This window comes from Neophocaena asiaeorientalis, unplaced genomic scaffold (assembly GCF_003031525.2).
Source record: "Neophocaena asiaeorientalis asiaeorientalis breed wild unplaced genomic scaffold, Neophocaena_asiaeorientalis_V1.1 scaffold33, whole genome shotgun sequence".
NCBI lineage: Eukaryota > Metazoa > Chordata > Mammalia > Artiodactyla > Phocoenidae > Neophocaena > Neophocaena asiaeorientalis.
The window spans coordinates 658,390-685,522 of record NW_020171988.1 but is presented as its reverse complement, the minus strand read 5'-3'; the positions used below and the strand labels follow the sequence as shown (position 1 = coordinate 685,522).

The window sequence follows — 27,133 nt, the reverse complement described above, 5'->3', positions numbered from 1 at the left end:
TTTATTTTATTTTTGACATCTACTTAAAAACAGTTGTGTAATAAAATCCACCAGTCCTTCCCTTTGTGATTTCTTCCATTACTTTTAAGGCTAAAAAGTCTAGTAACTAGAGGTCAGACAGACATTTGTGTTTTATTTCTATGTTTGCTTGTTTGAATGAACTTTGATTAACTCAGAGTTTATTCTGGTGTGTGTTAAGTTTATAAGTTGATACCTTTTCAAAAGATTTGTCAAGTTTCCCAGTACCATCTCTGAACTCTTTCTCTCCTCATTTGCTGGTCTGTGATGTCTTCACACACTACACTTTATTTGGTTCAGTTTCAATTTCAAGCTTTGAAATTGCAACAGTGATGATGAGAAATCTGCCTTGCATCCTTACAGTGTTACTTTGTGTAAGAATCTCAATGTGCTTACAAGGAAATATATAAAACAGAACCAACATTTTTGAGAAGAAAAATGCTGGGACAGAAAGCTAAATGGAAGAGAGATAAAACATCAAGGGGAAAAAGGAAAGGGTACAGTCTATTTCCTTTTTTGAAAAAAAAAAAAGTAGATGTTGAAAAATGTAAAAATAGAATCATGTATACATACAACAAATACTGAGTAACCTCCCCACACCAGCCAGGATTGTCCAGGTGCCCTCAAGTAGTGAGTAAGACAAGGGACCTGCCTGCAGGGGGCTTGACTTTAGTGGGGAGGTTGGGGAGATAGATGATACATATGTCTATGACTTCTGTGAGTAAAGAATGCTATGAAAATAAGATGGGGGCAGTGGGGTAGAGAGTGACCAAGGGAGGTGAAGACAAAAGGGAGGTCAAGAGAGGCTTGTGTGAACATATGGATCGCTAACAGGCACATGAAAAGCTGCTCAGTATCACTAATCATTAGAGAAATGCAAATCACAACTACAATGAGGTTTCACCTCACACCAGTCAGAATGGCCATCATCAAAAAGTCTACAAACAATAAATGCTGGAGAGGCTGTGGATGAAAGGGAACCCTCTTGCAGTGTTGGTGGGAATGTGAATTGGTACAGCCACTATGGAGAACAGTATTGAGGTTCCTCAAAAAACTAAAAATAGAGCTACCATATGATTCTGCAATCCCACTCCTGGGCATATATCCAGACAAAACTATGATTCGAAAAGATACATGCACCCCTATGTTCATCGCAGCACGATTTACAATATCCAAGACATGGACATGGAAACAACCTAAATGTCCATTGACAGATGAATGGAAAAAGAAGATGTAAGTCAGAAATAGAAAGATAAATACCATATGATATCACTTATATATGGAATCTAAAATATGACACAAATGAACCTACCTACAAAACAGAAACAGACTGACAGACATAGAGAACAGACTTGTGGTTGTCAAGGTGGGGTGGGGAGGGGAGGGATGGAGTGGGAGTTTGGGATTAGCAGATGCAAACTATAATACAGAGAATGGATAAACAACAAGGTCTTACAGTATGGCACAGGGAACTATATTCAATATCCTGTGATAAACCATAATGGAAGAGAAATGTAGATACATGTATAACTGAATCACTTTGCTGTACAGCAGAAATTAACACAACATTGTAAATCAACTATATGTCAATAAAAAAAAAAACTGTGAGAGAGAGATAGGCTTGCCTTGTGTGAGATATTTGTGCTGAGCCATAAATCAAGCTGAAAAGGAATAGGGGAGGTGGGAGAACAGGGAAGCACTATGGCCCCAGGCAAGCTCAAGCAAGAGGGAAGAGAAGGGCAGGGTGGAGGAGATGAGGTCACTAGGGGAGGGGCAAGGGAAGAAGACTGGATTATGGGAGGTATTAGGAAGCCTTTGGAGGTTCAAGTGGGAGTGTGATCTAATCTGCTGGAAACTGAGAGTTTACAGGCCGTCCTGTGAAAACTAACCTGGGGGAGGTGGTGGGCAGGGGGTGCAGGGTGGAGATTAGGGGAGAGAAGAAGGAGCTCCAGCTGGAAAGATCTTGTATGAAGAAAGTACCTAAAATATACTTTTTAAAAAACATATCAAAACTAAATACTTGACAGGGAGGAAATACAAGTGATTAGACTGTAAGATTCCTGAGGGCTAGGATTTTTGTCTGGTTTGTTCACTATCTCCAATGCCTAGAATACTGAAAGTCTGGCACTCAAGAAGAATTTGTTAAATTAAATGAACAAAGTGACTATAGGGAAAAACCTTTTATTTGTGAACCAAGAATCAGATGAAATGAACAAACAGAAAAGAGCTTCACAGAAGCCTCGTGGGCTACAGAACTGGTCTTATAATTACATAGCCCTTCAAAACATGAGACAGACTTCAATCAAGGATGGGTAATTTAAAAATAACGTTACACTAAGGGTTCAAAATGCAAGTTTAAATTTAGCTGCTTTCTTGTAAAATCCTCTCACCCCTCAGACGATGAGTTTCGATGTGTCAGGAATTATGTCTTTTTTTAAAACTCTCCGAGTAGGAGCAGAACACATCATGTACGTGTACTCCAGCCATGTATATTTAGGTTGTTGGAATTCTACTGAAGAAAAGCTAGCACAGAGGCAAAATGCTTAAGGAAGAAAATTCGGACAACTTACAGCATTTATCATGACTAACATTTTAGTCTACCAGAGTAAATTTTGAAATTATGTTCTAATTTGAGATGGTTCTGGTTTGATGAGTTAACTCTTGAGACATCTGAGTATAGTATTATGAAAGAACAAAACTGTTCATCAACCCTTTATGCCAGTGTTAATTTCTTTTAAAAGTAGGATTTTAATGTTTTTTTTTATTCCTACAGTGGCCCTTAAATTTTCTATGTATGTAATCACAAATGCACACACAAGATGCATTTATAAGTTTATTGTGTAGTTCTAAAGACAGTTGGGAAACCCAGTTTTAATTTTGTTACTGAAATAATTTAAACATATATTACAGAACTGCTTCTTTTCAGTCAACAGCTAGGGTCTAGAAAGAGACTGCACAAGCAGGCATACTTTATTCAGGTTTCTTAGTGTTAGAAGAACAAAGTTGACAAACTTCAATCTGTAATAAGTACTCTTAAATTTATTTAATTTTTCACCTTACCACTGACATCAACATACATCCTTTGCTCATGCCTTAAAAAAAAACTCAGATAATTTATTTTACAAAGATTCATTACATGCATTAACCATTGCCATACTCAAATCTGGGAAATTATTTTCAGCAAACGTGTAACATTTCCTGACGATCTCCAAGAATATTTTAGTGACTTTCATCAGAGAAAGAGGACTTACCGGCTTTTATTCATGAGGTCTGCTCCTCGGGCTTTGTAATAATCTAAATTTGGATGGAACTGATAAGTCACTGGTCTTGGATTTCTCTATAGAAAAAAAAAAGCAGTAAATTAAAATGTATAAAGCTATTTAAATTATACATTAACACATAAAAGAATGAAACAATTGTTTTTATATTCTTTCAGAAAAAAATACGTATAATAATGAAGTTTAATAATTAATGTGCTTGGGTTTTTCTGTTTTTTTAATTTGGCTGCGCCTCATGGCTCGTGGGATCTTAATTCCCTGACCAGGAATTGAACCTGGGCCACAGCAGTCAAAGTGCAGAGACCTAACCACTGGACTGCCAGGGAACTCCCTGTTTTTTTTTTTGTTTGTTTGTTTTTATTGTTGAAGTTTTGCCTTAACTGATCTTAGTCTGATTAGACTGAAATTGTTTTAATACATTTTCTTTTTACCTGTTTCGTAGTTCACACAGATTTATTCCTTTCATTAGATTTCTTTTTGATAATTTTGATCATTTTCAATATGCCTTTCCAAAATACAATCAGACAAAATTACAACAAAACTGAAATATTGTATGAGATTAACCCTAGCATAATCTATGCCTAAGGCCTAGGAGACACAAAGTGTCAAGAAAGCTGCATTTGAAGAAGAGCAAAACTCAAGTTAGTTTTTGATAACCAAAGTGCTATATATGCCCACTAGATGGCACACCGAGTCTTTCTTCTCCTAAAATGAATGAGTTATTTCAGAATTCAGCAATTCTTTTGAAGTTTGCACCTTCTATGTCATCTATTCTTATATACGAGTTTAATAAGTGCCCAGGTAGTAGAAATACAAAAGCAAACTGACCAATGCACATTTTCATAAATGCAGCAACACACTGTACTTTCTGGCATGTAGTATTATTTATAAACTTGCAGAAATGTCCTTGAATCATTAGGTTGGGTGTGTCTATTTACATAGGTTGCTATTATTTAATATGTCTATTACTTAAAAGTATCAAGTCCCTCAGGCAAATACAAATTAATCAAATACACTTTCAGTTTATAAAAATGTAACACGTTAATAGCATAACTTAAATGAATACCATCATCTCTGAAAGGTTAAATTATATGTATTTTTCCTTAAACAGTTTTTAAAAACTTATAAATAAATGTGTTCCAATGTTTACCTGAACATATAACTCAAGTTAATAATTAGGACTTTGAACAAGAGCATGCCCTGTCCTTTGAGAGATCTAACTAGGCATAAAAAGGCTGCATTTTATCTTAATAGAAAATTACCAATATGCTTTGATATCAGTCCTTGGAGACATAATCCCAAGGCACGGATATACTTGCATGTAGGCGGGGGTACATAATTGCTAAGGTTAAATAGTTTGAAATTCATCAAGCTAACAAGCTGCATCTTAAGGCCATGATGGACCTTTTCTTTTTCTGCTGAAAAGAGAATATTTACAGAGCTCAACCCTTTCATATCTCTTCCAAGTCAGCCGTAATCATCTGACAAAAATGACAATCCCTTGATTTAGCTCCAGCTACTACTCCACTGGTTTGGTATTCAACACAGTTCTACAATAATCAAATCTGAATTGCCTTGATGAAGATAACTGATGCTTCCATGACTACCATACTATTAAGTCTAACAGTGCAACTTCTAGCTCTCTAGGAATTACATAGGTTTCCTCTTGGTAGCTGATGACAACCTGGACCCAAGCATAACGGGAAAATGAAACAGAGGTCAAAGCCACTGGCAGACTGACAGTGCATTCATGATTTATTTTAAAAATTAACTTGCGTAGGACTATCACTCATAACCAATTTTGTTCTTTATTCTCAGTACCTGGAAACATTTTGTTTTCGTGACTATAAAAGGCTTTTCTTCTCTGACTTTCAACAAATTAATAAAGGATTATGTTCCTCTTTGCTAGGAAACAATGAAAGCAGGGAATGCATGGAGCAATTTCTTGAAACATCTTTATAAAGAAATGACAAGCAATTCAAGACACGAAGTGCTGATCTATCTAAGCACTTAAAGCCATTATTAGGAATAATGATCTAACTTGAACATATGAATGAGGCTCAAGTATTGCTTTCACTGAGGCCTATTTAAATTCCTAGGAGACTTACTAGTATCAAAAGGAGAGGCAGTTTAAAGTGCCACTGTACTGGGATGGAAAAGAAAGAATCAAAAGATGATGTCGAAAAATAGTATTTGAAATGTAAGAAAATAAAATCAGAAGTTATAGTTTAAAGTCATTCAATAGGGTTTTTCTATCTGAGAAGGTGACACTGTTACTAAAACAGAAGTATGTGTACACATGGATGGTCTAGACCAGCACTGTCCAACAGAAATATAATGTGGGTCACAAATGCAGGCTTCATATGTAACTTAAAATGTTCTAGCAACCACATTAAAAAAAAAAAAGAGAAAAAAAGAGTGAAAGTCTGTAATAATATTTTGTTTCATTTGGTATATCCAAAATGTTGTCATTTTAACATGCAATCGATATAAAAAGTAGAGATATTTTACATGCTTTCTTTTGTACAAAGTGTTTGAAATCTTGTGTATACTTTACACTGAGAGCACATCTCAGTTTGGACCAGCCACACTTCAGGTGCTCAATGGCCACCTGTGGCTGTAGCTACTGAATGTCTGATACCTCTGTAAACCAACATGTGGCTATAGAAATCAACAGGTATAGACACTTATTTAAAAAGGGCACATGCCTTTGTTTATACATTAAGATTCAGTACTGGCAGTTCTTTAATTCACCTATAATTCTTCTCTTTTAATTTAGTTTAGTCTCTTCTGAATAAGGTTTTAAAAAGTCAAGAAATTTTGGAGCAATATCTTCTCATACAACTATGTACCAAAATGATAGCAATGGTTTCCTTAGCGGGATGAGATTAAATGAGCTGAATTCTAACCTCATGCAATTGCAATATTTTAAAAGTAACATTTGCCTTTCTTATTTCAAAGGATTCTTTTCCAAATAAAATTTAATAGAAATATAACAGTTTTGATTTCTATTTTTTTATAGATCTGGAATTTCCTCTAAAATGTAAGAGCCACTAGAATTCTACACATATAAAACTCTGTATGTAAGAAAGACCAGACCCAATGACAGTTTTAAGTTCTCATTGTGTAGGACATGTGATGTGGACAACTTTATTTTTTTTTTAACACCTTTATTGGAGTATAATTGCTCTACAATGGTGTGTTAGTTTCTGCTTTACAACAAAATGAATCAGTTATATATATACACATATGTTCCCATATCTCATCCCTCTTGCGTCTCCCTCCCTCCCATCCTCCCTATCCCCCCCCTCCAGGAGATCACAAAGCACCGAGCTGATCTCCCTGTGGTGGACAACTTTAAAAGTATGTCTTTGCAAAATATTGGAACAATTAGTAATTATTTTAAACCCACTTTCACACAGTCAGGATTCCAAATATTATAAGCTTTTCCAAGCCAATGTACATTAAAAAAAAAAAAAGCAAAAACAAAAACAACAAAAAAACCCACTTCTGTTTATTTGGGGGAATTTTTCTTCAGAAGAAAAAATGGTAATTATACCCTAACTTATATTGGTCTGTGTACAGAGGAATACCAATTATGTTTCATGACCTGAGAAGTCTACATAACTATACATGAAAATGCAGAAATCACAAATTCAATCCACCCTGGGTTTACCATGCCTTTCCTAAACCAACCTGGATGGACTTGAAATAAATCTTCCACAAGATTGCAGCTAATTAACTTCCCAAGTACCACTCCATCCTTCTCTGTTAACAAGCTGTTGGAGCTCTTCTTAAGGCTTTCTCTTCAGCATGTTACTTTATGGTAATAGAAGAAGAATGCTGAAACTCCCACCTGTGGCACAGATAGGCTGAAATCTGGGGAGGCAGCTTAGAGCCTTGTGGACAAAATGACTTAGGATAGATAAGCAGGATAGATAACAGTAGAAACAAGTATCCTAGAGGGAACTATACGGAAAAAAAACAAAACAAACCAAACTCGTGTGGTACTTCTGAATTTTCAAAATGCTTTGGTTAATTTGGCGTGATCAAATCAATTTACAAGTAGTGCTTAAATGACAGCAATCAATGTTAGGGACAAAACTGATTGAAACCTAACCTCTCCGTTATAGTTAACATTCTTCACTTCTGAGTTCTATATTATACGATAGTAAGCTGTGCCTTAATGTAATTTCAGGTAAAACACCCTGTCCCTTACTGAGTGTGGCTTTTGATGGTGGACAACTCCCCTCCGTTCTACTCTGTAATAGAAGTCCCTCCCTACCACCCTTACCCGCACAGTAATATTTCAGGACTTTAAGTTCAAACTCACTTTGCTATGGTAGTGTACAAAAATATTTAAATGCTAACCCACACTAAGTACAACTAACCACAAGAAGTGAAATTAACCACAAGATGAAATGTGACAATTTTCCACGTTCTGAGCCTGGTGAAATCAAACTCATCCAACAAAAGTCATCACAAATAGTACTTTCTAGACTGATCCCCTAACTCCCTTCCCTCACCTGAGGACGATAATCTCCTTTTGCATTGTTAATGGAAACTCCAGAAGGAAAAGAGTCTGAGGCACTCATCCTGCTTGGAACAACACATCGCCTGCCTTTCAAAGGTCTGGCTATTTGTAAACACACGTAGAACTGAACGGAGCAAAAGATAAGCAATTCCAGTGATCCCTGTTCTAATCTATGAATGTACCAGCAGGAGGTAAAGAAGAGTAAAAGTGTTACGTTAGAAACAAAGGGACTAAGGTAGACCTAACATCTGCTTTAGAGGCACAGGCTGCCTGGCAGGGGAGGCCAGGGATCCGGAGTCAGGGAGGTTCAAGTCCAGAGCCTGCCCCTCCCACGCCTGGCTGGGAAGGAGTCAATTTACACTCCGGCTCAGGTTTTCTCATCTGCAACATAACGGAAAGGATTAAAGGGGACAATGAACATTAGGTGCGGCACAGTGCTGGGCACTTCGTAAAAACTCAATAAAATGGAAGCTACAATTACCTTCTGATACCACTGAGCACTGATAAACAGAACTTTGACAGCAGATCTGACAGTTTGACGACTTGAAATCCATGATAATAAACAGGTAGAGAAAGCAGTGTTTCGTCCTTCTGATAACCACATATAAACTTAGGGCAGATATTACCAAACATTCCACTTTTTAAAAAGTAAAAACACATATTTAGGAAAATATATCATGCACAATGGACCTCATATGTGGGGAGAAAAGCTGTCTTATTTCTCAGAACAGGCGTACGTACATACATACAATTTTTTAAAAATTGTAAAACCACATACTATTAATGCACAGTTGTTTGCCAGCTAATGAGGTTACAGTAATTAAAGTGATTTCTTACAATAAGTCCAAATTATTATTTTTATAGTTTATTGGTTACAATTTTTACATTAAACTGATAAAGTTCCTGTAGCACTTGTCTAATAGAAAAGGTTAATTTATATTTACAATATAAATACAATGTCTGTTCGGCATGAAGAAAATATTTGACAAATGAAGCATTACTTAGTTTGCTTTCCCCTAATACCTTGCTACCAACTCTTAATTTTTAGCATGGCAGATTAGGGGAAGAATAAGGCTCAGAAGGAGAAACAGCACTGTAAAAAATACGTCGAACATTTCCCTTTGATGAAAAATGAGACTCTTATTTTAGTGAATATGTTATTGCCTCAATGCTGGGGGAAAAGCAACTGCCATTAGAAAAATGAATTGCTCAGCTGTTTATAAGCAAAAAGCTCTGGGGGAATTTCTCAGGACCCCAAAGGCAAAGCATTACAGGGTTATGCAAACATATGTTGCAGGTGTTTTAGGGGAGACAGGTGGGCAAAACTCAGCCCTGGAAGAGGAGTTAGTTTAATACGCTGTAGCTGAAACGACGTAACCTAAATGCATCCAAGTGCAGGGCTGCCATGGCACCAGTGAACCAGAGCTGCAAAGCAAAAGCTCTCCCTAAAATAATTATCTTGTTAGTGCCAAGCAAACAGCATTTTTTCCTTCTTGTAGTTTTACAGAAAACAAACACTGTCAATTACTTTTTCTTCCCCCCCCCCCAACTAAAGGTATTTTAAACCTGGAACAAAGAACAGCCTGAAATAGTGATAATTATCCAAAAATGATAAGGATGAAGTATTGTTGCCTTCATTTAAACAAATATTCCTAAGAAGACAGTTTGTTGTAATATTCCCTCTTTGGTTCACTAGGCAACATTATATTTATCATAATTCTCCTAAAGCCTAAGATATTTCTATATTAAAATGCTAATTTTGTCTTTTCTTTTGCCTGTAATTAAAGCTGGAGAGATTTGTGATCTGATATTCACTGATTGCTAGAGGGTCCACAAAGGTCTCAACATTTCTGTTCCTTATTGCTACATACTGCCCTCTTCATTAAAATTAGATAGAGTAACACAGTGGATCAAAAAGGCAGCCACTATAATCCTAAATGCTCACAAAATTCCCTTAAAAAAAAAAAATATATATATATATATAAATAAGTGGTATTATCTAGATATTGCTGTCAAACCTAGATTTGTATTTTATTTCCTTCATCATTTATCTAGGAGTTGATTTTCTTTTTATATTATGTGCTATTGAGACAGTACTGATTTTACCGTTATGTATTTATGTGTAATAGTAATACTGAGCCATACCTTCCTTATATAAACCACTTTCCCTTTTTTTTTGTTTTAAGAACCCATGCCATGAATTAAATGCCAAATGCTTTGCATAAAATAAGTTCACAAAACATCAGATTTGGAAAAACAAAATCTAGTTTGGTTTTTTTTTTTTACAACATTACAAAATCTAAAACGTGGATACCACATAGGCCTTCATCAAAAAAAAAAAAGAAAACAAACCTTTTTAACAAGGTTGTAAATGAGAATTTCACTTCAGTACCAGATTAAAATGACCTCTGGTTTATATACTAATAGTTCCTATGTCTTTTGATAGGAAATATATATTACAGATACTAGGTATTAAGACAGCGCCTTTGACAGAAAAATTTCGGTAATTTCAATCTATGAATCTACAGATTAAAACAAAAAAGAAAAAAAAAGAGAGGATTTAAAAGACCTTAAAAAAAAAAGGAAGCAAAAATTGTTAATTGTTAAAGACAGACAAAACCTCTGAACCCATGCCAGCCTCATTTTACATACTGAATAAGCCCAATTCCCTAAAGTGACATCCACATCTATACCCTGGCAAGCCAAGATCTCAGATGGCAGAGAAGCATTTTAAACCACCTGTGCGTTATGCTCGGCTGTAGCTTCATACAATAAATAGACACCAAAAGAGAAATAATTTTTTTTCCTTTTTCTAATGTATTTACATTTTGAATTTAGCACGCAGGAAGATGAAAGATTAACATGCCTATATATATATGGAAAGCAGTTCATGTTTACACATTTTCTTTGTTACTAATCCTGGGCCTCAAAATATTCCTTTTAGGTAGTTGGTGAGCTCTGTTCAGCAGCACTGAACTCTTCACCTTTTCCCTTCCTTGAATATGAGCAGAGTGAGGGAGGGGGAGCCTTACTTCAATGGTTTAGAGACAACTGGAAACCCATTTATCTTTTCCTAAGACTGAAGGTTCCCAACTGTCAATGATACAAAGCAGAAAAGGAAAGAGAGAATCTCAAAAAAAAAAGAATCTTAAATATTCCATTTCAGGAAAGAGACTTAAGAAACTAAAATCTCAGATATAAAAATTACCACCGTAAATTTTTATTTTTAGAAATGTTAAAATAATTTTAAACAAATTATCATCAAAGTAGAAGCTATTTACAAAATGGTTTTAGGAGTTTTGAATCCTCAGGAATAAGTCTATGTGACCTCATAGGACTGAGAACCCTGTTTTGAGAAATTTTACCCCATCTTCTTCCCTTTCGTGACTTGCTATTGTAATTGCCAAGGCAACAAAAGCTGAGCTCCTGCACTGAGGTCTGGTAAAAGAAAGCCTTGCACAGTCACACTTCTCATGCAATATTGGGAGTAACTTCAATGATAAAACATCTTGCAATTAAAAATTCTATTATGTAAATACACTTTTACTAAGGTCATTCACTTACACTCTATCTTTTCTGATACTTTTTAGGATAACCATGAAGTATTTATACTGAACTTTAAAATGTCCAAGAGAAAAAAAAAAATGTCCAAGAGAGAAATTAGAAAGCAAACATAGGGCTTCCCTGGTGGCGCAGTGATGAAGAATCTCCCTGCCAATGCAGGGGACACGGGTTTGATCCCTGGTCCAGGAAGATCCCACATGCTGTGGAACAACTAAGTCCATGCGCCACAACTACTGAGCCTACACTCTAGAGCCCGCGAGCCACAACTACTGAAGCCTGCGCGCCTAGAGCCCGTGCTCCGCAACAAGAGAAGCCACCGCAATGAGAAGCCCGTGCACCGCAACAAAGAGTAGCCCCCACTTGCCGCAACTAGAGAAAGCCCGCATGCAGCAATGAAGACCCAACGCAGCCAAAAATAAATAAATAAAATAAATTTATTAAAAAACCCAAAAAAACCTGCTAAGCCTCTATGTCTGGTATTAACATTTCAGATCACTTCTTAGAACCCTAAACCCAGGACATGACACATCTGGGGCTGGGCAAGTTCCACCGTCCCGCCTCCCCAATGACTCCCGTGGTGCGATCCCACTGCTGCATGCCCAGGACCCTCACGGTGGTTCAGACCTGTCTTAACTTTTCTGCTGACTACGTCAAGTCTCTAATCTCGTGCCCCTCTGATCTGTATATATAATGCCACCAGAATCACCTAAAAATATAGGCCTGATTTTTTTTTTACCTCCCTTCCTTAGTTCTGAATCAAGTCTCAATTGCCAATCAAATAAAGTTCCAATTTCTTAGCGTGACATTCAAGGACCTCCATGATCCGGGCCCTAAAACACTTCTCATATCACCCACCATGTACCCCATGTTTCACTCACCACAGTCTATGGGCATTCCCCACATCTCCAGACTTTAGGTAAACTGTTCTCTCAGGTTAGAGTTGTCTACACACTGTTCTCTGCTTTCTGGAATCCTTCTCATTCTTAGTCAAATACGCCTCCTGTGTGAAGCCTTTTGTGAATTTCCACATCACTCCACCGCCTCCATTCTAACAGCGTGCTAATTTTAAGTTGATTTTGCATTTACTCCACCTTGCCTTGCATGATGGTTACTTGTATACATGTCTGTCTTGCACGTAGAGTGTAAGTTCCCTGAGGGCTGAGTCACGTCCAGATCTCCCTTCGTATCCTCTCTGCCTCTTGCAAAGTGTCTGGTACATGGTATGATCTATGAACTACATAAAACGAAGAGCTCGCCAGAGTCTGGCCTTTAAAGAAAGAGCTGCAGAGAACTAGGGTGAAGATCCATCTGACCTGCATGTCCGCATGACTAATGGAAGGCTCAGAGAGTAGCCCACACAAGTCCTGTCCTCAGTGTGAGGCCAAAGATGCTGCCATTACACCCATTTTAGAAAGAAGCTCAAAAAAGTCTAGCTGGCAGTGAGTGCGATCTCATGCTGCTCCCAAAGTTTCTCTGGATGAACAGAAGCCTAACTCACTGAGTCCAACATCATGATCACAATTCAGGTCACAAAAATGGAAAGAAGTCCAGTCAGCAGACAGCAGAGTGAACACGAGTTGGCCATGACTACCTGACCACACCCCTGTTTGGTGGGTTATTTCACAAAGGAGCAGCTGGCTGAGTGGCTGTGGATGGCACCCTGCTTTATAAAGAAGAACACAGGCAATATAATTAACTTTTCCTAATTGAGTTGAATTTCTTGCAGGCAGTAGGTTGTCTGACTATTTCATTTTGTTTTTCTGGTGTGATATTGTCTTTTGTTTGTCTGGGTCTTCATAGGAGTTTTACTAGGAAATTGAGAATCTGGATGTCATTTTAAAACCAAGAGGTGCTATCTAAGCTGGATGGCAAGGGAGGTTGTGACGCTGCCAGTAGGAGAGGGGCAGAAACAGCAATCCATGTAGAAGGAAGACAACACAGAGCTGGGGTGAAGACACTATGGAAAGAAACATTCTTCTGTCTTTATCCAGCCAGCCAGCCAGCCACATATCCATGAATCCTTCTATCCAAATACCTCCTATGTGTCAGGTGCCGTGCTAGATACCAGCAGTACAATGGTGACACAATAGTTATGACTCTACCCTTAAAGAGCGGGAGGATGAGACAATGAAATAATTACACACATCAATGTAAGACCGTGCCCGTGCCGAGTGCTTAGATAAGGGAAGTATAGGGTGCGGTGGAAGTGCAGAATGGGGTGATTTTATTTCATCAGAGAGATCAGGGAGGAACTTCCCAGAGGAAGTGACGATGAACAGCAATCTGAAGGAAGAGGGATTGTCAACTATGTTTGAGTTGTGGGGGAAGGTTCCAGAGAGCAGCAGTGCAGCAGTGAGGAAAATTCTTGTCATTCTTGGAGCTCTCAACAGCCTTGAAAATGTGACTTCTTTTTCTAGACAGCACTATTTAATGATCAATGATGTCTAGAACTTTCAAACTTTATCTGTCTATACACCTACATTAAAAAGCAGTAGATAATTTTATTTTTATTTTTTAAAAGGTTAGCATTTATTTATTTATGGCCACTCAGTGCGGCCTGCAGGATCTTAGTTCCCCAACCAGGGATCAAACCCGGGGCTCCCCTGCAGTGGAAGCACGGAGTCCTAACCACTGAACCGCCAGGGAATTCCCAATAATTTGTAGAAAATCAACAAATAACAATACAGTAAATTATTCAGGGAGGGGCGGAGTCAAGATGGCGGTGTGGGAAGCGTGGAGTTCACACCCCCTCACAACTGGCTGCCTGCTGGAGGCTGGTGGGGGACCTCGACACCCAAGGAGGCAGGAGGAACCCCCAAGCGAACTGGTAGAATGTGGGGGGACTGAGGGGGCAGGAGAAGTGGAGGCTGGATGAGACTGACGCCCCTGAGGAGCGGCTGAGAGGGGGGAGGGTTCCCACGCCTGGAGGGACCCTCGGGAGCTCCGATCAGGTGGGAGCGCACCCAGCGTTTCCCCTGCCCAGTCAGACAGGGAAGTCTGCCCAGCTCTCCGGCCGGGTCCTACACCCTCAGAGGCACCCTCTGGGCCACATTGGTCCTGGGGGTGTAGGAGGGAGGCCAGGGCAGAACAAGAAAGGCAGGCAGGTGGGGCCCTCCAGGACTGGAGGAGCAGGGGGAGGAGCGAGGGTGTTTGCCCCACCCACCTGGGCCAGGGAAGCCTGCCAGGCTCCCAGGCCAGGCCCCCCGCCCTGCTAGGCCACCTCCCCCACACTGGGTCGCACTGGTCCCGGGGGGTAGGAGGGAGGCCTGGGGAGAGCAGGAGTGGCAGGCGGGAAGGGGCCTCCAGGAGTGGAGGAGAAGTGGAGGCTGGACAGGCCACTGGGGCCCAGGAAGCCTGCTGGGTTCCCATGTGGGGTCCCCAGCCCTCTGAGACCAGAGGCAGGAGGCACGCCTGGGCCCCTTCTGTTCCGATGAGCCTAAGCCCCACCCCCACACCACCCAGGGCCTTTCCCAGCCTGGTGGGTCCAAAGCATAGGTCCCACCCACAGCCCAAACCCCACCCCTGCTTAGGGACCGCCCTCCACAGCCAAGGCCTTTTCTACCTCTTTTTTTGTTTTCCCTTCTCCTCTTTTTTACTAGTGTGGTTCTGTTTTACCTTCTGGTTGTTGTTTCATCTATATTTTAATTTTTATATTCTTTCTAACATATCTGTTAGCTTCCTAGTCTAATTTTATTTTTTACTGTTATTGTTCTCCTTTTCTTTTTTTTTTTCCTGCCCCAGATGGCTTGCAGGATTGTGGTTCATGAGCCAGGGGTTGGACAGAAGCTCCTGCAGTGGGAGCTCTGAGTTCGAACCACTGGACGAACAGAGAACCTCAGACCCCAGGGAATATTCATCAGAGTGACGTCTCCTGGAGTTCCTCATCTCGGCACCAAGACCCAGCTCTAAACAACAGCCTACAAACTCCAGTGTTGGAAGCCTCAGGCCAAACAACCAGTAAGACAGGAACACAATTCCACCCATCAAAATAATAATAATAATAATGAGATGGCAAAAAAAAAATGTCACAGATGAAGGAGCAAGGTAAAAACCTACAAGACCAAATAAATGAAGAGGAAATAGGCAATCTACCTGAAAAAGAATTCAGAGTAAAGATGATCCAGAATCTCGGAAATAGAATGGAGGCACGGATTGAGAAAATACAAGAAATGTTTAACAAAGATCTAGAAGAACTAAGGAACAAACAAACAGAGATGAACAACACAACAACTGAAAAGAAAAATACACTAGAAGGAATCAATAACAGAATAACTGAGGCAGAAGAACGAATAAGTGAGCTGGAAGACAAAATGGTGGAAATAACTGCTGAGGAACAGAATAAATAAAAAAGAAGGAAAAGAATTGAAGACAATCTCAGAGACCTCTGGGACAACACTAAACACACTAACATTCGACTTATAGGGGTCCCAGAAGAAGAAGAGAAAAACAAAGGGTCTGAGAAAATATTTGAAGAGATTACATTCAAAAACTTCACTAACATGGGAAAGGAAAGAGTCACCCAAGTCCAGGAAGCGCAGAGAGTCCCTTACACGATAAACCCAAGGAGAAACACACCAAGACACATATCAATCAAACTAAAAAAAATTAAATTCAAAGAAAAAACATTAAAAGCAGCAAGGGAAAAACAAAAAATAACATACAAAGGAATCCCCATAAAGGAGTGGCAGGATATACTTAAAGTGATGAAAGAGAAAAACCTACAACCAAGATTAATCTACCCAGAAAGGACTTCATTCAGATTCAATGGAGAAATCAAAATATTTTCAGACAAGCAAAAGCTAAGAGAATTCAGCACCACCAAACCAGCTCTACAACAAATGTGAAAGAAACTTCTCTAGGCGGGAAACACAAGAGAAGAAAAAAACCCACAAAAACAAACCCAAAACAATTCAGAAAATGGTAATAGGAACATACATATCGATAATAACCTTGAATGTAAGTGGATTAAATGCCCCAACCAAAAGACACAGTCTGGCTGAATGGATACAAAAACAAGACCCATATATATATATTGTCTACAAGAGACCCACTTCAAACCTAGGGACACATACAGACTGAAAGTGAAGGGATGGAAAAAGATATTCCATGCAAATGGTAATCAAAAGAAAGCTGAAGTAGCAATACTTGTATCATATAAAATAGATATTAAAATAAAGACTGCTACAAGAGATAAGGAAGGACACTACATAATGATCAAGGGATCAATCCAAGAAGAAGTATAACAATTATAAATGTTTATACACCCAACACAGGAGCACCTCAATACATAAGGAAAATGCTAACAACCATGAAAGGGGAAATTGACAGTAACACAATAATAGTAAGGGACTTTAACACCCCACTTACACCAATGGACAGATCATCCAAACAGAAAATAAATAAGGAAACACAAGCTTTAAATGACACAACAGACCAGATAGATTTAATTGATATTTATAGAACATTCCACCTGAAAGTGGCAGAGTACACTTTCTTCTCAAGTACACACAGAACATTCTCCAGAACAGATCACATCTTGGATCACAAATCAAGCCTCGGAAAATTTAAGAAAATTGAAATTGTATTAAGCATCTTTTCTGAACACAACGCTATGAGATTGCAAATAAATTACAAGAAAAAGACTGTAAAAAGCAGAAATACATGGAGGCTAAACAGTGTGCTACTAAATAACCAAGAGATCACTGAAGAAATCAAAGAAGAAATAAAAAAATATACAGAAACAAATGACAACAAAAACACAACAACCGAAAACCTATGGGATGCAGCAAAAGCAGTTCTAAGAGGGAAGTTTATAGCAATTCAACCTCACCTCAAGAAAGAAGAAAAATCTCAAATAAAAAATCTAACCCTATACCTAAAGCAACTAGAGAAAGGAGAACAAAGAAAACCCAAAGTCAGTAGAAGTAAAGAAATCATAAAGATCAGAGCAGAAATAAATGAAATAGAAATGAAAAAAACAATAGCAAAGATCAATAAAACTAACTGGTTCTTTGAGAAGATAAAATTGATAAATGCTTAGCCAGCCTCATCAAGAAAAAAAGGGAGAGGATGCAAATCAATAAAATTAGAAATGAAAAAGGAGAAATCACAACTGACACCGCAAAAATGCAAAGGATTATAAGAGACTACTACAGACAAATATATGCCAATAAGATGGACAACCACGAAGAAATGGACAAATTCTTGGAAAGATACAATTTCCCAAGACTGAATCAGGAAGAATTAGAGACTATAAACAGACCTATCACAAGTAATAAAATTGAAACTGTAGTTAAAAATCTTCCAACAAACAAAAGTCCAGGACCAGATGGCTTCACAGGTGAATTCTATCAAACATTTAGAGAAAAACTAACGACAATACTTCTCAAACTCTTCCAAAAAATTGCAGAGGGAGGAACCCTCCCAAATTCATTTTATGAAGCCACTATCACTCTGATACCAAAACCAGAAAAAGATATCACAAAAAAAGAAAATTATAGACCAATACCACTGATGAACATAGATGCAAAAATCCTGAACAGAATACTAGCAAACAGAACCCAGCAACATATTAAAAGGATCATACACCATGATCAAGTGGGATTTATCCCAGGATGCAAGGATTCTTCAATATATGCAAATCAATCAACGTTATACACCATATTAACAAATTAAGGAATAAAAACCACATGATCATCTCAACAGATGCAGAAAAAGCTTTTGACAAAATTCAACACCCATTTATGATTAAAAACTCTCCAGAAAATGGGCAGGGAGAGAAACTACCTCAATATAATAATGGCCATATATGACAAACCCACAGCAAACATCATTCTCAATGGTGAAAAGCCAAATGCATTTCCACTAAGACCAGGAACAAGACAAGAATGTCCACTCTCGCCACTCTTATTCAACATAGTTTTGGAATTCCTAGCCACGGCAATCAGAAAAGAAAAAGAAATAAAAGGAATACAAATTGGAAAAGAAGACGTAAAACTGTCACTGTTTGCAGATGACATGATACTATACATAGAAAATCCTAAAGATGCCACCAGAAAACTACTAGAACTAATCAATGAATTTGGTATGGTTGCAGGATATAAAATTAATGCACAGAAATCTCTGGCATTCCTATACACTAACAATGAAAAATCTGAAAGAGAAATTAAGGAGACAATCCCCTTTACCATCACAACAAAAATAAAATACCTAGGAATAAACCTACCTAAGCAGGCAAAGGACCTGTACTCAGAAAACTATAAAACACTGATGATAGAAATCAAAGATGACATAAACAAATGGAGAAATATACCATGTTCTTGGATTGGAAGAATCAATATTGTGAAAATGACTATACAACTCAAAGCAATCTACAGATTCAATGCAATCCCTATCATACTACAACAGCATTCTTCACAGAATTAGAACAAAAATTTTTTACAATTTGTATGGAAACACAAAAGACCCAAAATAGTCAAAGCAATCTTGAGAAAGAAAAATGGAGCTAGAGGAATCAGGCTCCCCAACTTCAAAGTATATTACAAAGCTACAGTAATCAAGACAGTATGGTACTGGCACAAAAACGGATATAGAGATCAATGGTACCGGACAGAAAGCCCAGAGATAAACCCATTCACATACAGTCACCTAATTTACAACAAAGGAGGCAAGAACATACAATGGAGAAAAGACAGCCTCTTCAGTAAGTGGTGCTGGGAAAACTGGATAGCTACATGTAAAAGAATGAAATTAGAACACTCCCTAACACCATACACAAAAATAAACTCCAAATGGATTAAAGACCTAAATTTAAGTCCAGACACTATAAAACTCTTAGAAGAAAACATAGGAAAAACACTCTATCATAAACCACAGGAAGATCTCTTTTGACCCACCTCCAAAGTAATGAAAATAAAAACTAAAATAAACAAATGGGACCTAATTAAAAGCTTTTGCACAGCAAAGGAAACCATAAACAAGATGAAAAGAAAACCCTCAGAATGGGAGAAAATATTGGCAAATCAAACAACGGACAAGGGATTACTCTCCAAAATATACAAACAGCTCATGGAGCTCAATATCAAAAAAACAAGCAATCCAATTAAAAAATGGGTGAAAGACCTATATATAGACATTTCACCAAAAAAGACATACAGATGGCCAAGAGGCACATGAAAAGATGCTCAATATCACCCTAAATATCTCAGCAACTTCCAACGGGTTATTTGCTTATTTTTAATTTCAGTTGATCTCTCTACAACATCTGTCACTAACCATTTCCAGGTACTTGGGATTATCCACACTTGGACAATTATAATTCTATTTTCTCATGTGGTATATCTATATACAATGGAATACTGCTCAGCCATGAACAAAAAAAAGAAGAAATCTTGGGACAACATGGATGGACCCTGAGGGCATTAGGCAAAGTGAAATAAGACAGAGGGAGAAAGAGAAGTACTGTATGACCTCACTTATATGTGGAATATAACTAATAAACAAACAAAATAAATAAATGAACCAAAGCAAACACATAGATACAAAGTAGTGGTTATCAGAGGGAAAGGGGCAGGGGGAGGGTGAAATGGGTAAAGGGGTCAACTGGAAGGTGACAGAAACTAAATTTTTGGTGGTGAGCACGTTGTAGTATATACAGAAGTAGAAATATAATGTATACATGAGACTTATATGTTATAAATCAATGTTACACCAATTAAAAAAATAAAATTAAAAAAAATTAAAATATAAGTCTATTCCCTCATGGCTTTCCACATTCTGAGTCTTCTCCACATGTTCCTTCCTCTTTCCCTGTTATGTCCTGTCATTCCCTTCCCAGCTCTCTTCTGATCTCTCCAACATACCATTCCTGAGATCACTTGTATTCCCTCAACTACAATTAATATCCATCTTCCAAGATTTCTAAACCTGTATCTCTATTCCAGATCTCTCCTTTCAGCTCTAGACACACATTCCCAGTTGTCTTCTGGACATCTCTTCCTGCATATCCCACAACCTACTCAAAGCCAACTCATTATCCAACCTTCTTATACCTAAACATTCTCGCAAACCTGCTCATCTATATATTTTTCCACCGACTCAATCAATAGGTGGATACCTTGGAAATACAACTAACTGTTCACCATCCAAAGCTCTGGATCCATTCACCAAGCCTTTGTTGACCCTGTCTTAAATACTCCTCAAAGTTATTCTCTACATTTTCTGTTTTCAAGAAGCTCATAAGTATGTCTTATTTTTTTAAAAAAGGAGGGAAGAAAGAATGAATGAAGAAAATGAGAAAAGAGGAGAGGAAGGAAACAGAACATTCATACTATCTATATTCTATTGTTTGCTCTCCTATAGCAAAAGGAATGGTTGGTAGGAAATGACTCTAATTTTAATAATAATATACACACACACACACACATTAAACCTGCCAGTGAAATCCTTTAGGGCACCAAACTGTGTTATTTCTGTGATAATGAAATCTCTTCTCCCTTGTTCAATCAGAGGTCAATTTCTTTTGAATGAGTAAGTCCTAAATATATTCTGAAATTTTAGTTTATTTTCAGTGCTATTTCAAATACTGTTTCATGTGTAGTCACTTAGTCTCTAGAACTCAAATGCAAGGAAGTTCAAGTAAGAGAGCCTAAATAAGATGTTATCAATTAAGTAAATTAAGTAGTTGATCTCAAGTTAACAACTGACATTCTTGGCAGCAGGTTCTTTTGTAAGCGGAATACATAATAGATACATTCAATTAGGACCTTTAGGAGAAAATATGGTGGGATTTCTCCAGACACTGGCTGGAAAGATGAGGGTAAAGGGTTTACCTCTTTTCTGAGTTTATGAGAAACAACTCTATCCATTCCTGTCTTTTTTCTGCCTTCTTCAAATTTTGCTACTTTGGCAGTGTTCCTCAAAGGCAGTTCAAAGAAGGTATGCATCATACAACGTTTACTTTAAATGGAATAATTTGAAATATTCTCTATTTTTATTGCTATTGTTATAGTGAGAAAGAGGGAAGTGATGAATCAGGAACTTATACCACAATAGGAACTTCAAGAAAAGGCCAGAAGGAATCACATAACTAACAACCCCAACCTATAACATGACGATGGTCAGATCTAGGGCTGACGATTCTGTATAACATCTTACAGCTCTCCACTTCATCAATTCATCTCTCTTCATCTCTTCAACACATCTCTTCAACACATCTCTCTTCAACACATTTTCAGTAAACAGAAGATAAGCTTAAAGGGCTATCAAAACAGCTAAGAATGGCAATGTATGGAGAAAAACTCTTGAAACAAAGTCCCCCTAAAACTGAGTTCCTCTGCTGAGTTTATGATTAACCTCTCTATCCAAAACTTTACTCCCCTTCTTTTCCTGAACCTGTTCCCTTCAAGATTGAGGAGTATCAAAGAAAAGGGGAGATTGGAATCATATACAAGCCCCTGTGCCCCTGTCCTTTGAAGTAAAAGGCCTTTGCCTTAGTCTCCCAGGTCTCCCTTGAGTCTCAAAAGGCTGACTTAGAGTTAATGATCAGGAAATGTGAAGATGTACAAACAAAGAATGGCTGTTGGGCCGGGAAACTGGTAACAATTCAGACTCTAAGTCGGCCACATAGCAGAGTTGCCGAACCTGCAGTTCCCTGAAAAATACAGATACAGGCGTGACACACATTCCTAAGCTGTTTGTACAGGAAGCAGAGCCCACCAGAGGAAAACTGACTGCAAGCATGTAGACCCTAGACTGGTTGAAACCAGAAGGTTGATGATGCTTGAAACTTCACTTTGATGCCACCCAATCTGAGAACTGTGCACAAGCTGATCACATACCCTGTAGCCACCTCTCTCACACTGTCTTTAAAACCCCTTCCCTGAAAGCCACTAGGGAGTTCGGGTCTTTTGAGCATGAGCTGCCCGTTCTCCTTGCTTGGTGCCCTGCAATAAATGCTGTATTTTCCTTCACCACAACCTGGTGTCAGTACATTGGCTTTACTGAACAGGCGAGCAGACCTAAGTTTGGTTCAGTAACCAACTAGTTTTCTCATCCTGTCAGGGATGTCGATGTACTGGACAACCCTGGAAGGTCAAAGTTGAAAACAGCAGAGCTGGCAGAAGCCCAAAAAACTGTGTGACACTGAGATACCCCCACCCTTGACTTCCAATGGATTGTCACTTGTGTGAAAGTTAAACACCTACTGTGTTAAGGTATGGAAACACAGGGGTTCATTTGTTACAGCAGTTGGCCAGCCTTAACACAGTGTAACAATGAAACAGAATGATCACTGTGGCAGGCACACACTTTAATCTCAAGAAGAAAAGTTGTCCAAGGTGACTTCTTTTAGCTACTTAATCCTTATTTATTAACATTCATATTTGTATACCCCCCCTTTTCCCTCTGCATTTCACACTACCACTCCTAGCCCATCAACTGGCTCTCCTGACTGCTTTAATCTTATTTTGTATTTTATTGTCCTCCACTTGGGTGGCAGCCATTGTAGACACATGGTTGAGGGAAAAAACAAAGGTCAGTTTCATTACAGAACAGTAATTATTATTTTTATATGTTTCTCCCATCAATTTCACTGGGTTTAACATTTCCTGATCCTAGAGGCCAGATCTGGCAAACTAATTAACAATAGACCAATTTTCCAACTCAGTATTCAGACCACGAACAAATGAGGAATCAAGTAAATAACTGTCCTTGAAAGGGTAATTGAGTTGTAACTGTTTTGTGTTTACTGCACAAGACCGAAGAGCTTGTCTTAATTTTCCTGTGGCCAATCAGGAAGGAGGGGAAATGGTGTGTGTGGGAATAGTGAGAAAGTTCTATCCTAGGAGTCTGCAAGGCAGGCAAGGTGGACAAGGAGGATGACAGACGTCTCCAGCCTGGGAGCAGGAGCCACGGGGACTGGTCTCGGCTATGCCACAGAATTCAGAATGACTTTGGGTATTTCACCTCACCGTCATCAGGCCTCAGGAGGAAATGAGGGTATAATTACATGATCGAGAGACTCAACCACCTCTAAACAAATTACAAGATGCATAATATTCTTATAACTGAATGTTTTAAAGGAATTACTTTTTCATCAGCAGTATCATTTAGAAAAGGTGCACAATGAATCCAAGTTACAAGAACACGGCAAGAGGACCAGGATGGAACACGTCCACTGGACAGTGAAATTTAATGGTCCAGAGGATACTAAAGCATCAGATGAACTAGAGGGATGAAGGAGAACTCCCTCATTCATAAGGATAAGGGTAAGGCCTGTGTTCTCCTAAGCTGCCCCTGCTAATGGGTGTCTGGGGGAGTTCCAGAATTATGTGTGTGCTGAGAGCCAGCCTTAAGACTCTCATGATGGCTAAGCATAGAATCAACTGGATCCTAGAGCAGGGTTCTTTCAACTTTGATTATTCCTTTGCTAGTTAAAATCGGGGGGCTTGACATTTAACATTGACTATTTATTTACGAATCATATGCATGTAATCACTTGTACTAATCCATTATGTACATTAGAAAATATATGCATAATAGAATTTTTAAATGAGAGAGATAAAATAAGCTATATTTAAATTGACTTTTATAATAGGTTACATATTATGGTATTTTATGCTCTTCCTAAAATATGTTCAACCGTAGGAGTGTGATTGACTAAGTTTCTTTACTTTTTGGAAATCTTGCTTAAATGCTTTGTGATAGTCGGTTTTTGTGAATGACATGCCAGAAAAAGCTACCTCACAAGGAGATATAGGTCTGAATGGAGGAAAGACATCGTTGGCTACCCTTGCTAAATTATGGTATTCATTTTGGAATCCATCAATTATGCCAAGATTTTTGTTAAAATTTGGCTAATAAAATTTCTCTCTTCCTTAATGTTAATCAGCTTGTATTAGGGTACTCCAGAGAACCACTAGGATATACACTGATATATAAGAGGAGATTTATTACTGGCTCATGTGATTACGGAGGTTAGATATGCTGAAATACTCCATCAGCAAGCTGGAGAACGAGGAATGCCGGTGGTATAATTCAGTCCAAGTTCCAAGGTCTGAGAACTGGGAGGGTGATAGGGAAGTAGAGAAAGAGGAAATGGGGGAGGTGAGTGAGGGGGCGGTGGGGATGGGTCAGAAGCTGAAGGCCCAGGAACCAGGAGCTCGGATGTCTGAGGGGAGGAGAAGATGGATGCCCCAGATCAAGGAGCCCTTTCTCAGCCTTTTTGTTCTATTAGGGCCCTCAAGGGACTGGATGGCACCTGTCCACATTGTTTGGGGAGAATCTTCTTTACCTAGACTACTGATACCAGCACTCATCACTTTTGGAAACAGCCGCACAGACACACTTAGAAAGAATGTTTCACCACTATGGGCAACCCTTAGCCCAGTCAAGTTGACACATAAAATTAACCATCATCCAACTCTTCTGAAAATTTAATTGGAAGATTCTACTTTTCTAAATTTAAAAAAATGGATTCAAACCTGACTCTTTATCTTTTCATTCAGAAGATTTGTTAGAAATCTAGTTAGAAAATTGTTTCCATAATCTTTTAGTGTACTTTGAGAGTTGTAAATAAGTGATGCACTTAAATTGTTGTTGGCCAGAACATCACAAACAGATGAAACATTTCCAGATAACCAGTTTTAAAATGTCCTTTCCATAGCATGAATGTCTTTGAAAAAGCTCTTATTTTCACTCATTTTTAAAATGTCATCATTACCTTGAAGAGAAAAGCTGCTGATCTGTTCAAAAATATGTGCATGGTACCTTCATACTGACAGTTACTTGTCATCACATTAGAGGTAAGCAAGTGTGAAGTATGTTTATTTTTTTCAGAAAGAACTTATGTTTGGCAACTCCTTTTAGCACAAGATATCCAGCAAACCCACAACAGATGTTCATGGCCCCCGACATCATTTTAATATTGTAAATATGGAATCGTTTAAGATGATATAACCCATACATCCACTTAACTGGGCACATGGAGATGATGATAAGGCACAAGGTGGTAGATGGAAAGGAAAGGTAGGGGTCACTCAATGCCTTTGTAGGGGAAGTGCCCTCTTCCCTCAGGAGACCTGACAGGTGATGTGTGACTTAACTGGGCATAAGGAGGTGACATTAAAAAAGGCATTTAATATTTTAAATTAGCAATAAGATGTTTTCTGAGCTAATATACTTAAGGGGCAAATAAAATATTTATTGTGGCCATAACTACTTAGATTAAAAATAATTATGGGGCATCCCTGGTGGCGCAGTAGTTGAGAGCCCGCCTGCCGATGCAGGGTACACGGGTTTGTGTCCCAGTCTGGGAAGATCCCACATGCTGCGGAGAGGCTGGGCCCGTGAGCCATGGCCACTGAGCCTGCGCGTCCAGAGCCTGTGCTCTGCAACAGGAGAGGCCACAGCAGTGAGAGGCCTGCGTACCGCACACACACACAAAAAGAATTATGCTCTTTTTTTTCCATTTTGTCAGTTTTAAGTTTATAATCTTTTTGTCATAATTTGTGATTTCTAGCTTTTAATTTCTTTAAACTGTAACATTAGGATGACATAGAAACAACTCAAAGTAGCGCCTTTTCTTTCTGAACAACCAACCTACTTCACATACAAGAAGGAAAGTAAGTGATTAGCTAGGCTTTCTGCACTTCGAACTGGAAATTATCTTTAGAGATTATAGGCTAATTACAGCCTTACCAGTCACCTATCCCTTTAAAAAAAAACAATTAGTGAAACTGACTCTAAGGCTGCAAATGGTTCAACGATTTCTCTGATGGTGTAACATCAAGTCTATGGTGAAGCAGGACAGCCACTTCATGCCTCGACCTCAGGGACACAGCACAAACATTTCACTGTGATGTGCTGTAACACTTTCATACTTTTACATTTGGGGCCTCAGTGCCTTTCTAGACACACTATGCATGTGTGAAAAGCTTGAAAGCTTAAGTAATCTATTTAAAATATTTCTCCCTAAAAGCCTAGATTTCTCCCTTACTTGCAAAATATCAAATAAAAAGCAGAGAACTGGTTTGTAGATTTTGTTTTGTGTATTGTTAATGAGAACAGAATTAACCATGGATTCTAGTCTCTTCTTTAGTTATCTGAGGAAAAATAAATCACCACGATAATTGGTTCTCTTTCAGTAAAGAAGCTCTTTCCTCTAAAACATGCAGAGCAATGTGTCACAGCTCCAGAAAACCAGAAAACCACTAGAGCTCATCAGTGAATTCAGTAAAGTTGCAGGACACAGAATTAATACACAGAAATCTGTTGCATTACTATACACTAACAAGGAAAGACCAAAAAGAGAAATTAAGGAAATAATCCCATTTACTATCGCATCAAAAAGAATAAAATACTAAGGAATAAACCACCTTAAGGAGGCAAAAGACCTGTACTCTGAAAATTATAAGATGCTGATGAAAGAAACTGAACATGACACAAGCAGATGGAAAGATATACCACGTTCTTGGACTGGAAGAATGAATATTGTCAAATGACTATACTACCCAAGGCAATCTACAGATTCAAGTCAATCCCTATCAAATTACCAATGGCATTTTTCACAGAACTAGAACAAAAAAAAATCTTAAAATTTTTATGGAAACTAAAAGTCCTCAACTAGTCAAAGCAATCCTGAGAAAGAAAAACGGAGCTGGAGGAATCAGACTCCTTAACTTCAGACTATACTACAAAGCTGCAGTAATCAAAACAGTACAGAACTGGCACAAAAACAGAA

General features: G+C 38.4%; 1 protein-coding gene and 1 non-coding gene across 4 annotated transcripts in view; both read right to left on the bottom strand.

The window, feature by feature from the left end:
- TBC1D5 (TBC1 domain family member 5) overlaps positions 1 to 27,133 on the bottom strand; it is a 530,340-nt gene that overhangs the window by 87,909 nt on the left and 415,298 nt on the right. For all 3 annotated transcript variants that reach the window (XM_024747581.1, XM_024747573.1, XM_024747583.1), the window contains one exon: positions 3,270 to 3,355. In XM_024747581.1, coding sequence (XP_024603349.1) covers positions 3,270 to 3,355 — 86 coding nt within the window. The remainder of the gene's footprint in view (positions 1 to 3,269; positions 3,356 to 27,133) is intronic.
- On the bottom strand, positions 3,551 to 3,622 carry TRNAQ-UUG (transfer RNA glutamine (anticodon UUG)). The gene has a single exon. It is a non-coding gene; the product is annotated as a tRNA-Gln (tRNA).